This window comes from Nymphaea colorata, unplaced genomic scaffold, assembly GCF_008831285.2.
Source record: "Nymphaea colorata isolate Beijing-Zhang1983 unplaced genomic scaffold, ASM883128v2 scaffold0535, whole genome shotgun sequence".
NCBI classification, from domain to species: Eukaryota; Viridiplantae; Streptophyta; class Magnoliopsida; order Nymphaeales; family Nymphaeaceae; genus Nymphaea; species Nymphaea colorata.
Window position 1 is genome coordinate 1 of NW_022205041.1, and position 13,848 is coordinate 13,848.

General features: G+C 42.5%; 3 protein-coding genes across 3 annotated transcripts; 1 reads left to right on the forward strand and 2 right to left on the reverse strand.

Annotated features, from left to right (window-relative positions):
* Positions 1-346: 346 nt before the first annotated feature.
* On the forward strand, positions 347-3,486 carry LOC116245142 (uncharacterized; the record flags this gene model as incomplete). Its single annotated transcript, XM_050075496.1, is given in 7 exon segments — positions 347-782; positions 838-1,004; positions 1,122-1,352; positions 1,409-1,678; positions 1,796-2,026; positions 2,231-3,280; positions 3,316-3,486. Coding segments are annotated over 7 exon segments (2,556 nt in total), but the record flags the coding sequence as incomplete, so codon positions are not given.
* A 96-nt stretch (positions 3,487-3,582) lies between these two features.
* Positions 3,583-4,242, reverse strand: LOC116245143 (uncharacterized). The gene has a single exon (XM_031616825.1). It carries the CDS (start codon positions 4,240-4,242, stop codon positions 3,583-3,585), a length of 660 nt encoding a protein of 219 aa, XP_031472685.1.
* A 2,667-nt stretch (positions 4,243-6,909) lies between these two features.
* Positions 6,910-7,329, reverse strand: LOC116245150 (uncharacterized). Its single transcript, XM_031616830.1, has one exon. It carries the CDS (start codon positions 7,321-7,323, stop codon positions 6,910-6,912), a length of 414 nt encoding a protein of 137 aa, XP_031472690.1. The 5' UTR covers positions 7,324-7,329.
* Positions 7,330-13,848: the final 6,519 nt, after the last annotated feature.

Sequence of the window (13,848 nt, forward strand, 5' to 3'; positions counted from 1 at the left end):
CCCAACCCCAACCCCAACCCCAACCCCAACCCCAACCCCAACCCCAACCCCAACCCCAACCCCAACCCCAACCCCAACCCCAACCCCAACCCCAACCCCGCTCTTTAATAACAAATAGCAAAGATAATAACCTAAAGAAGATATGCACATATTAGATTCATTTTAGTTTATAAGATTTGAATATTTTTTAATTTTAGAGCAATGTCCAACATGTTCAGCACCAAGTAAACCATTTTCCACTCAGGAGCGATTACGATCGCGGCATCAACACCTTCTCACCCGAAGGACGCATCTTCCAAGTCGAATACGCCATCTAAGCCATCAAGGTACGCAACATTCCATGTAGCTGGGATCCTCTGCCATCGGTATTAAGTGCGCAGAAGGAGTGGTCCTCGCTGTGGAACGCAGACTCAACTCCACCCTCATCGTCCCCGAGTCCATCGAGAAGATCTTTGAGATCGACTCCCACATCTGCTGCGCCGCCAGCGGAGTCATCACCGACGCCCGCACCCTCATCGAGCACGGAAGAGTGGAAGCGCTCAACCACCGCTATACCTATCTGGAGCCCATCACCGTGAAGGCCCTCACTCAGACCATTTCCGACCTCGCTCTCAACTTCGGAGAGGGAGACCCCTCTTCTCGCAAGAAACCCATGTCCCGCCCTTACGGAGTGGCGCTTCTCATCGCAGGAGTCGACGAGAGAGGGCCCTGCATCTACCAGACTGACCCATCTGGCACCATGATCGAGTATAAGGCCAAGGGAATCGGAGCAGCCGAGGAAGGCATCCAGTCCATCCTCAACGAAAAGTACAACGAGGTAAGGACTAATTGATGTAGAAAATGAGTCTGGAGGATGCGAAGAAGCTGGCCCTGTCTGCTCTGAAGGAGACAATGGAGGAGAAGATCAGCAAGAGCAACGTGGAGATGATGGTGATCGCCAACGACCGACAGCTGGTGGAGCGCGTCTCCACGGACGACATCAAGCGCTACCTGGAGAAGCTGCAGTGATTGCTATTCTGTAACATTCTATAATTGCAATACGGGGGTATGTATGGATAACTATCTAACTTATTTGCGGATAATTAACGATCTTTTTTCATAATAATTCGTTGGTTGCTAAGATGAACGTTGAAGCCAAAGACCGATACGAGAAGTGTGAGCGCCTCGGAGAAGGCACCTACGGAGTGGTATTCAAGGCGCGCGACTCACTCCTCAAGGATTACGTCGCCATCAAGAAGATCAAGCTAGAGAACGAAGATGAGGGTGTCCCATCTACTGCTATGCGTGAGATTGCGATCCTGAAGGAGCTGCAGCCACACCCCAACATCGTCCAGTACATTCCGATTTACCTAGTTTGCGCGAAGTTGTGTACGTCCCTGCCGAGAAGAAGCTCAACCTGGTGTTTTAGCTAGTTGACTACGACCTCAAGAAGTACATGGGAGAGCACAAGCAGAGCATGACTCCCTACCAGGTCAAGCTCTTCCTCTTCCAGCTCTGCAACGGACTCAACTACTGCCACGCCCGCAGGATCATCCACCGCGACCTTAAGCCCCAAAACCTCCTCATCGACAAGGCAGGAACGCTCAAAATTGCCGATTTCGGACTCGCCCGCGCTTTCAGTCTCCCCATCAAGACCCTCACTCACGAAATCGAGACCCTGTGGTACCGTGCTCCCGAAGTCCTGCTCGGACAGAAGCAGTACAGTCTCGGAGTGGACATCTGGGCCGTCGGATGTATTTTCGCTTAACTGGTCGAAAAGAAGCCGTTATTCTGTGGCGACAGTTAAATTGACCAGATCTTCAAAGTCTTCCAGTTCCACGGGACACCCACCCCCGCCCAGTGGATGAACGTCCACAACCTGCCTGACTTTAAGCCCACCTTCCCCAAGTTCAAGGGAGTCAATCCCGAAGTCTACTTTAAGAATTTCGACAAAGTGGCTCTTGACCTTTGCATGAAGATGCTGCAGTTAGATCCTGCTCGCAGGATATCGATGAAGGAGGCACTAAAGCACCCCTATTTCAACGACGTAAGGCCAGAAGACCTCTAACGCTACCGCAGATGATCATTAATTAGCTTATTTTACTCTAAAAGCCAATATGCAACTCTATATATGTGGAAACTTCCAATCTGACTTTGGCCATTTGCCAACAGTGTCCGGAAAGTCCACTTTATCTTTTGTCTATAATTTAAATATTTTTTAAATATGAGCGACCCTACGATCCTGTAGCAGGTGGCGCACCTGACGAATGAAGAGATCCGCAACCGCATCAAGATGTTCGAGGCCAACATGAAGCAGTACAAGCTGGAGACCAGCAAGATCACGCACGACTCCAAAAAAGTCGATGAGGCGCTCAAGGACAACCGCACCAAGATCAAGCAGAACAAGCAGCTCCCCTGGCTCGTCTCCAACGTCGTAGAAATTCTCGACATCGAACCAGAAGTAGATGCTGACGGCCAGATGGATCTCGAGGAGAAACCAGAGGATAAATGCATCGTCGTCAAGACCAGCACCCGCAACACAATCTTCCTGCCCGTCCCCGGCTTAGTCGATTCGGCTGAGCTCAGACCTGGAGAGCTGGTGGGAGTCAACAAGGATTCATACATCCTCTTGGAGAAGCTGCCTGCCGAGTACGATTCGCGAGTGAGGTCGATGGAGCTGGAAGAGAAGCCGTCTGAAGAGTACACTGATATTGGTGGTCTGGATAAGCAAATCTAAGAGCTGAGAGAAGCCATTGTGCTTCCCATCACTCACAAGGAGAAGTTCAAGAACATCGGCATTCGTCCTCCCAAGGGATGCCTGATGTTCGGTCCTCCTGGCACAGGGAAGACCATGATGGCGCGTGCCTGTGCAGGACAGACCAAGGCCACCTTTCTGAAGCTGGCAGGCTCCAACCTCGTCCAAATGTACATCGGTGATGGACCAAAGATGGTCCGCGATGCCTTTGCGCTTGCTAAAGAGAAGGCACCCACCATCATCTTCATCGACGAAATCGACGCCATCGGAACCAAGCGTTTCGACAACGATAAGTCAGGAGACAGAGAGGTGCAGCGTACTATGCTTTAACTGCTAAACCACCTCGATGGGTAACTAATTCAATGATGAAGTTTTTCTCCCAACGATGACATCAAGGTCATTTGCGCTACCAACCGTCCCGATGTCTTGGATCCCGCTCTCATGAGATCAGGTCGTCTGGATCGTAAGATCGAGTTCCCCTTACCTAATGAGGACGCCAGAGGACAGATCCTGAAGATCCACTCTCGTAAGATGAACCACAAGGAAATCAACTTCGTTTAGTTGGGTAAAATTGAGTTTACGCAGCAAGGTCGACAGAGGACTTCAATGGCGCCATGTTGAAGGCGGTGTGCGTGGAGGCAGGAATGAACGCGCTGAGGAGAGGGGGCAGCTACCTGGAGCACGAGGACTACGTGGAGGGAATCATGCAGGTGCAGGCCAAGAAGAAGAGCCATCTCAACTACTATGCCTGATTCTGTAGCTTATTCGCAGTATAGTGGGTTTGCATTCGGTACACTCTAAGTGGATTGGGATGGTGGATATTTGGAATGTTTAAATAATGGACGAAATCAGTTGTTCTTTTCAGCTGCTTCACGGGCCTTCTTTTGTCTCTTGCCCTCGTTGCGCTGGTTGTTCCACTCCTGGCGGATGGATCTGTAGGCGCTGGACTTGCGGAGACTCTCGAGCTGGAGCTTGCTGACGGAACGCACTCTCTTCACGAGGGTGGGCAAGACGTTGACAACTGGAGCAGTAGCAACAGTCTGTTGATCCTGAGTAAATGGGAAGCGTACCTTGGGGGTGTCATTGACGATGCCAGTCTTGGCCTTGGTGACAAGGTGGGATTCATGTCTGGGATAGAGGACCAGCTTGCTGAGGTAGTTAGTGAGTCTGGCCTTGTTGGCTTCGAATCCTTCTTGGCTGCGGTTCTTGCGACGGTGGTCAATGGCGATGCCGACGGAGCGGGCGAACTGGAGTCCGAGACCGACGGACTTGATTTCTGCGAGGGTGAATCCCTTTCCGAGTCTGGGTCTGTGGTTGTAGCGGATGGTCTGGCAGCGGACTGAGGGACGGAGGGTGTCGAGGGGGCGTGGAGCGATGGCGGCGGCTCTGGCTCTGCGAGCTTCGAGTCTTCTGTGCTTGCGACCGGCCTGGTTGAGCCAGACGCGGACGTTGCGCTGCCAGTGCTTGCGCAGATGGACGTTGGGGATCACGTTGTTGTGCTTAACCATTCCTAATAATCACAATATTATTTAATAATTAATTAATATTACATCGATCTCCAAGCATTTCTTCATAGACTTTTTAACTCAGAATCCGCTAATTGCATTTTCGTCAAGAAAGTAATACTATTAAATTGGGTTAATGACCCATGCATCTTTATTTATTATGAAAGTTCTTGCCGAAATATATGGAAGATATTGGATTTTAGGAGTACAGAATGGCTTTGAAATATAAGGGATAAGGATTGGCTTGATGATCATGGCACAAGTTGATCATTAATATTTGGAAATATGAGATTAAATTTACTGAATATCATAAATTATAAGTCATATGAAGGAAACAGTGAACGATTAAGAAGAACAGATGCAGCTAGCAACATACCAGCCACAATTGGCTAAGCCATATCCTTCAGTTCTCACCAAATACGTGCTTAAAAAGGCCCTGACTGCTATATTTGTCTCACTTTTGCTCCTTATTTTATTTGTTTTGATCTATCAGCCAATTCAGTGGCCAAATTACATCATCCACTATGGTACTGACTCATCAAAGACTTTGAAAGCTGCGGATAAAAAATAGCGCAATAATGATGCTTCATCTTTGAGGAATTAACAAATTAATAGTTAGAAAATATAATAATTTACCAAAAATAGCAACAAGCTCATAACATAGCCGATTCCACAAAACTTATAGGGTCTTGCCTAAACTAAGCATTAATCATAGGAATCTAAACTCCTTTAGAGTCAGTAGTTCTAATTTTTGAAGCAAAAAGAAGGAAAGATGAAGATAGAAGATGGCACGATAAGCATCATAGACACTCTTAAGATGAATGCCAACCATCAGAGGTAAAATATGTGAGATAAAGATTCGGATAGTTTGCATACTCGAAAGAATAGCAGCTGAAAAGGAGTGATTTCTTAAAGGGAAGGATCGGAATGGTTGCCAATCCACAAGTGAACGAGGGCCTCTACATGAGCATGTTCAACTTAGAAATCGACTAAAGCCTACTTGCATACAAGTCCGCGCTGTTCCCACTCTAATACTAGAAGGCTAGACGACAATATGATCTTGAAAGTATCCAGGAATAGCTGCCGATTTGTGTCATTACGCCTAGCTACAATAACAATCATAACTTTAGGGTATAACTCAATCTCAACTCAATATTCACTCAAAATTACTCCAATTACTTCGTAATCATCATCAACGATGCCTCTGAAGATAACAGCTAGCTTATGTTTAATAAATACTTGTAATTTTACTCCATACCAAAAGATCGCTATATCTTCATAAACAATCAATAGCACAAAGGAGCTTTGTATAATATATTCACAACGGCAAATAGATACTGCAGTCAGGACTCAATCGTGATGAGTATCGATGGAGATGATGAACTTATCGGCAGGAATGTCTTCAAAATATTCAATGCAGAGTATCAAAGACTCAGTGCTGGAGTTATTTACTCCAACTTTTACTACTACGACCAACAAGGCAGAAAGATAGTCAGTGGCTTTACAGAAAAGTATTCCGAAGAATAAAAAGAAAGAAATATGTATCGAATAGTTCCTATGAGATTTTCGCAATTAAGATCATTCAGAAGAACGCTTCTTAATTCAATCAAATAATAAGACTTGAGAGATGAAAATGGGTAGTTTTATGAAATAGCTTCAGATATGGCACTGTATTTTCCTTTGCTTGAGCTTTCATGTGGCAGGAATTACAAGATAGAGGGATTTCACTACTTATACAATATCAACACTGGCTACAATGACTATCTTTAGAGAGATTTTCAGCTTTAGAAAGACCATTAGATAAGAAAGAAGAAAACATACGCTTGTCATAAAGACTTCATCACCAAAGCACATCAAAATCCCTGATTTTTATTGCCTTTCTTTTTATTTTCTCAAATTTGCGTCAATTAATTATAGTTCATGAGCAATCTGATCGAAGCAGAGACGAATCCAACCAGCACAGTCGTCATATTTGGAGGCTACTGTTTCACTGGAGTCACCATGCTCAGCTATTTTGCATATCGAAGCTTCAGAACCGTCGAGGAGAGGGTAAAGATTGACAGGGAAGCTGGCCAAAGATTGACTCTTTCCAAAATGAAATCGATCGGCGGACTATACAAAGCTGTACGCGTTCATTCATGTAGGTCTTTGCAGCGGGGGTTTACCTTGCAGGATTCGTATATTTCGCCTGGAACCTCAATCTCAATGACAGAGTTTTTCAGTCCTGTATCAAGAAAGACGCCGAGTATATGAATAAAGTCAAGCTTGACCCATTCTTTCAGGATTTTTACATTCTGAATACCATGAGATACTTTGGAATAAGCGATAAGCTCATCAAAAAGACTGCTGACGAGCTGAAGGAAAAAGTGAAAGCCAACGAAGGAAAGTAAGTAAAGCAGGGAATGCTGGTGGATTTCGAAAAAAGTATCATATCACTAGCTGTTAAAATAGGCGGCTAGTCTAAAATGTCAAAGATAGACGAGCTAAAGTGAAACTTGGGCCAGCTTGTATATGTTGTAGATAAATTTTAATCTTGAAGGCTCTTATTCATTCAAAGATGGGTTCATTCCTTTGTAAAAGAGGAGATGTTGATGTGATCTTCCCTCCAAAATCTTTTTGAATTTGAATTGATAATAGGGGATTGAGTATAACTGTAAGGCTGCAAATCAATCAGAACCTGTCTCCTCTGATTCTCTTGGCGAGTTGGAGGTCTCTGGTCATGATGGTGACTCTCTTGGCATGGATGGCGCAGAGGTTGGTGTCCTCGAAGAGGGAAACGAGGTAGGCCTCAGCGGCTTCCTGGAGGGCAAGCACGGCGGAGCTCTGGAACCTGAGCTCTTGCTTGAACTCGTGGGCGATCTCACGGACGAGTCTCTGGAAGGGGAGCTTTCTGATGAGGAGGTCAGTTGACTTCTGGTACTTCCTGATTTCTCTGAGGGCAACTGTTCCGGGTTTGAAGCGGTGGGGCTTCTTGACGCCGGTGGTGACGGGAGCGCTCTTCCTGGCGATCTTCTGGGCAACCAGCTGCTTTCTGGGGACCTTCTGGGCAGTTGACTTTCTTGCGGTTTGTTTAGTTCTAGCCATCGTGTGTTAAATATTATCAAAATTCCATCGTGTTTATAGTCCCACCTATCCTATACAAATCAACGCTAAAATATGATTGGCTAAAATAATATAAGGAGTGCAAATGTTTAGGCTGGTGATGGCGCCAAAAAAATATTAGCGTCAACAATCTCTCCACCTGCTATGACGAAAATAAGCCATACTTGGCAACAGGATCGCCATCACGCATGCGGTCAAATATGAAAAAAATATGCTTTGAAAGCTTTGTTTCACTCAGTTCTAGAATATATGACTTAAGATGATAAATAACGATCATTCATGTCCTCCTATTTGCGAGCCTTTACAATCCATTATTATTTTTGGAGCAGACGCCATGAGGACATGTCACTCCTCCGCACTCGTAGCAAAACTCTTGACTGCATCTGCATTTCATAGTGGCGCATCCCAAGTTCTTCTCCACCCAGAATTTGCATCTTGGGCATTGCTTGAACCTGGCTCCTCTTGCGAATTTCACGAAAGATTGATCCTCAGAGCTCATGCCCGTGTATTAACGGTATTCTGCGCAAGTCATGTTTTGGTGGAAGTCACATCGGCATTTTAGACAGTATTGCTTGTGGCATTTGCGGCAGGAGAAGTCACTGACTGAGGGATCGTATTCGAATAGAAAGTTGCAATCAGGAGTCGGACACCACGATGTATTATCTCCATTCCGCTCCACATATTGATTCATCATGAAGTCCTCATGCTTCTTATGCAACTCTGGGGTCATAAAGTTCGATAGTTCTTCGTGTGCTAACTCAATCCCACAGTATTAGCTGGGGCATTTGACGACTCCCTGCCCATTCTCAATGCTATTCTTGACGTGCTAGTAGAGACACTAGAAATGGTAGACGTGTGTACAGTCCAGGATAATAACCTGTTCTGGCTGCATTATTTATGAGCAAATAGTACACTAATTTTAGGTGAAATTAAGACTCATCAAGATGCTTTCCTTTGGGTTGTATGCTCTCTACGCATTCATGAAGTAGTTTTCGTCCTCCATTGTTCTCTCCACAAGGCCCTGCACTAAATCTTGGTACTTCAAAATGCTGTGATCGTAGTCTTTGCTATGCCGGCTCCTGTTGTGCTAGCTTTAAATCTTTTTGAGCGAACTTATGAAGATGTGGATGGCATTCGTTCTGCTCAGGGTTCCCATCTCAATCCAGTCATAATAGACATCCATCATCTCTAATAGTCCTGATATCTTGGCATGGCTGAACGGAATGCCTAGGTAGCCAAGCACTACCCCCTTAAGCAGCATGAGAAATTACCCAGTGCTATGTCTATCAGTCATGGCTCTGAGGGTCTGCTCATCGTTCATCTATACTTATTGCATTCAATCTAGATAAAAATATAATCGATTAACTTTCTATAGCCTATACTTGCAATAAATATAATATTACAAGAGAGAAGAGTCCAAATATGGTAAAGAGGACCTTTGATATAAATAAATCATCTGACTGTTATTATTGATTAACAATAAAATATAATTAATTCATTCATAAATCACAATGAGCACTGCAAATATAGTCGCTGAAGTGGTTAGACACATAATAAAACAAGGAAAAGACGCCTTGCATGATCAGTTCATCAATAAAGAAAAAGTTCCGCCTTTTACTAGCAAACAATCTTCATCTAACTACGAATAGATGGTCATTCATGGCGGATATCAAACCGAAAATCACAAAAAGTATGCAAGGATTGGGTTCAAAAAGGACAATATACCTGAAAGCATACCGAAAGATAATTTGGCAATCAAATCTCATTCTGTCACCCATCAAACTAAATCATTCACTAAGACCTCACCAGCTTTGAAATCCACACATCAAAGTACGATAAATGAGATTTAGAGTTTTACTCCTCCAAGAAAAGGAACAGAAATAACCACAATCTATCCGATTTTAACTTGCCTTTGGACAATTCTCCGAAACAGAAATAAAATCGGTTCGTCAAATTAGATGAAAACAATCATAATAGGATCGTTATTGATCGAGTCAAGCAACGGATCGAGAATGAGTAGGAAAGAATGAGAGAAAAGAAAAGGTTGAAGATGCTGGCAGAGTATGAATAGAAACTTTAAAACTAAGTCTTCAAGAAATAGGTATCAATATCGTAATCAAGAGATAAGATCGTCAAGCATCAAAGGAAAAACTTCTATAAAGCCACATGAAAAAGGGTGAAAATTTTAAATTCAACTTTGACAATGATGGGGAACTCATCCTTTTTGAGTCTTCAAATCATCTCAAAAGAAACTATCCTCCTCAAACAGCGTATAATCAATATGATTAAGTTTCAAGATCCAGTCAGACATTTAGGAAATATAAGATATCCCACCAAATCAAACAAAATTCGATCGACAAAAATCTCTAAACTTCAAGGTGAAAGATAATATAGATAACATACACCCTCTTTAGCGCAATTACAATGAAAACCAAAGGATTAGATCAGCAAGAGGATAAGCATTCGCTTCAGCAGTCATGAAAACTGTCAATTTATCAAGAATTTCAATGAACGGGTCACTGATTGAGGTCGATGCTGAGCAGTTCATGAAAAGAAACGACCTTTTCAATAATAACCATAGCAGACAAACCTCAAGTATTCCTTATTTGCAGCCTAAAGTTGGGACAGTCTATACTGAAATAGCCACGAACCAGGTAGTAGGATCGAGCAAAGAGCCACATTCATCAACTACTGCGATTGCCAAAGAGGATACGTCTTTTTCATCACGTGATGCCTCAAAAAGAGGAAGAGCGTTTGACGGATTCTACCACCAGCATGACCGAAAATATTCAAAAACTGCAAGAGTGATAGGAAACCGCGATTAAGAGAGCGAAGATATCATCAAGACATCAACCAGGCCCATTAAAACCGCCAAATAAAGTGGAAGATAGGGGCCTAATTCAGAGAGGCGGCCTCAGACATCCGTCTATCGAGGAAAGATAACTACAGCTAACTAAAAATTAGTCCAAAGTTTGCTTTAATAATGATTTTTACACCCATCATCAAAGAGTTTATCTATCTATGATGCCCATGCTTAGTAATGAATTAATGAGTGATTAATGATTTTCAATATGGCATGTTATAATATTAATGCGATGAAAGGCCAATAAATAAGTCCCTGGACCTTCCTCAAGGAGAAATACTAAATATAAGCCTAGAAATAAGACGGCAAGCCAACGAAGAAGCAAAATGTCCGGCTGCCGAAGGTGGCAAAGACTCGATAATCAATGAGCAAGCAATAAAATTAGATCTTTCGAGGGTAACCGCGGAGCCATTTACATCCTAGAAACTTCAAAACGATGGTCCTAACTGAGCATTAACTCATGTATTCGAATGAAGTGCTTCCTTTGAAAAAGAAGACCGAACCCATCCTTTGCAAAGATGATGAAATCGACATAAAATTGCTTAATGAAGCAGACACTCTCGATTATTTGAACAAAATGAAACTATTACTAACAGTTATTCGTTCCTCGTTTGAAGAAAACAAAGAAAAACCTAAAATAAACCTCGATTAAATCCGCAGGGATAAACAGTCAGTTGCCTCCATCGAACAGCCCTATGTAGTCGTATCGACTCGAATTCATGACAAGAAAGGAGATTTTAACATGTCGGCCATACGCAATATACTGAAAAAGTAGTACGAGGGCATTAGTTATCTAAAAAACAAGCAAAAATGCAAAAAAACTAGTCACATTTTATCTCTAAAGCTCAAATTGACCGACCATCCCCAAAAAATGCCATGATTTCTTCATTTCTATCTGTGTTTTTACTATTTTTTCTTATGAAAAATCAGTAATTTTGGTGCAGTAAGCTATCTGTGGCCTCTGGTAAAGGACTCAATTTATTATGAGCGTATTATTATTCATCATCTGTGCACTTCGAACGGGGTTTTCTTGATGCTTGGCGTGTTTGTTGATTAAATTAATACTTATTATGGATGATCAGCTTATATCTAACTCGCCCCGACCTTTTTTCAGTCTTCCAGGAAGGCTCTAATATGTTGATAAATGCAATATGGATCATTACTGAAATATTGTAAACTTTCTAAATAATGCCTCCTTTTTCAAAGGTCCATTAGGGCCATCGCCTGTTTCTTCTCATTTGGTCTAAAAAGTCCAATACATTTTATTCAACATTTGAATTCAATATTAAGGAAAATTGAGAAACTCCAAAGCGGAAATCTATTGTCGTAAAGTGTCGTAAGGGTCCCATTAATTTTCTATAGTTCTTTTGTTAAGGCCTGGACACATACATTCATTTGTTCGATAAAAAACTTTGTATTTAAATCATAAAACTCAGCGACTGTTTTTGGATTTGCGAAGCTCCAGGGGTAGTATCCTGCCATAGAAACGATTCTTGACCTGGTTTTAGCTTCGATTGTAGAGTTACTCGGCTATGCTTTTCCATTTTTTTCCAAACATATTATATAGTTCGATGAGCTTCAAATCCTACTCGAGAGTCCACGGCTATTTGCTAATATTAGGCATGAGTGCATTGACGTATCTTTACCTCAATTGCTTGGGTTTGCGATCTAAATGATGATTGATTTACTTTCGAAGTATATGCTGAGCTCCTTCCAATTGAGTCCGTAGTTAGTGACTAACTGAATCAAGAGCTTATCTTCCTCCTCGGACCAGAAACCTCGCTTATCATCTTTCTTGTTCTCGAGGCGTTTGAACCTGGAATAGCACATTTTGACGCTTCTTCCGTCCATCTATTCGGCAATCTGCGTCCATCGCATCCTTTTGCTCACCAGGGACATCAGTTTGTAATCTTCCTCGGAGGACCACGGTTGTTTCTTCTTTTCATATCCAGCCTCCTTCAAATCTTTGATCGTGATGGAAATATTCTCCATAATCTATGATTCAATATCTTCAGCATCTTTTTATTCTATTTTGGGGACCTCAGTGGGTGATGGGGGTTATTGAATGCATTCAATGGGTTTTTCTGATGACTGCGGTTCCACTTCGTAAGTATTGACGTGGTAGTAGTAGTAAGAGTTAAAATCGTTTTGTAGAAAGGGAAAGTACATTATTTTTAATATATATTATAACAAAAATCAAGGTTAACATAAAAAGATGTATGTGGAAGATCAAATGAGAGCTCAATAAACATCATTCTCGAGATTTTTCACTTACGCCCTCAATTTACTTCAAATCCTCACCATATTTTTCAAAGAAAAAAACGTTTTTATTATGGACCCCCAATGACCATTTTATCACTTACGACGCCAGATTATAAATCCTCAGTGAGATTTAATCGTGAAACACATTTTTCTCAATGAATTTTGGCTAGCTGACTTCTCGAATTTTATTATTTAAATCAGTTATAAGAGTCTTTATATATCAGCATGCCCCAAGAAAGGCAATAATCCTGAAGATAAGTTAATAACTTGTCTATTTATTTTATAATCATCCAAAGTTCATGACTTTTGAACCTCATATAGCAAAATTTGTGTTTCTTTATAATCTTTTAGGGGAACATGGAAGAAAGAAGAATGCGCAAACCAGCCTTTAAATACAGAATTGATAAAAAGAGTAGCTAAATCACACTATCAGAAAACCTCATCCCAATCGGCAGGAAGATCCTTGCGATTAACGACGGCTTTTGTTGGAATCTTGAGCGCGGACTTCAATGGCTTTGACTTAGATTTCAATTTTTAGAGGTCCACAAGCTTCTCCGGAGGCACCATGAAGCAGGGCTTCATTTTTTTACTGATTAAATCCATCTAAATAAGCTAAAATGTACCCATGAAATCTTCTCAAAAGCTGCATGCTTTTTCAGATTTAGGAATGATCCGCCCAAACGGGATTCGGGGTTTTTGTTCAAGAGCAAGGTGATCAAGTTTTAACATTGGGATCTTTCATGTGTTTGGGGAATTTCAAAGGATTTTTCAAGATCTATTGGTAGATCTGAAGCGGATCCTCGGCATCTTCTCCGAACGGCACGAATCCTGCCATGAATTCGTAGAGACGATACCTAGTGACCAAAGATCAACGGGGAAGGAGTATCCCTTACCTGCAAGGGTTTCAGGAGCCATATAGTTGGGTGTTCCAATCATGGTGAAGGTTTTTTCAGTCCCATTTAATTTTTTGCAGGTTCCCAAGTCAATAAGCTTTAGATACCGTCAGCGCACACCATGACGTTTTCAGGCTTGAGATCCCTGTAGATGAAGGACTTCTCGTGGAAGGTCTCAATGATGTGAAGCAGTTGAGCTCCATAGAACATGGTCTGCTCGGCGTTAAGCAGGCCGATCACTCTGATGGCATCGAAGAGCTCCATTCCGTTGATGAATTCAGTCAAGAAGTAGATGTAGTGTTCGTCCTTGTAGGAGCGGATGAACTCCATGACGAAGGGAGAGGTGATGGCGTTTAGGGCACATTTTTCGTTGGCCAAATGCTTTTCAAGCTTGGTCTTGATGGTCTCGTATTTAGAAATGCATTCAATGCGTAAAAGTTTTGCTTGGGGCGTCGCCAACCAAGAAGACGTTTCCAACTGGCCTTCTCC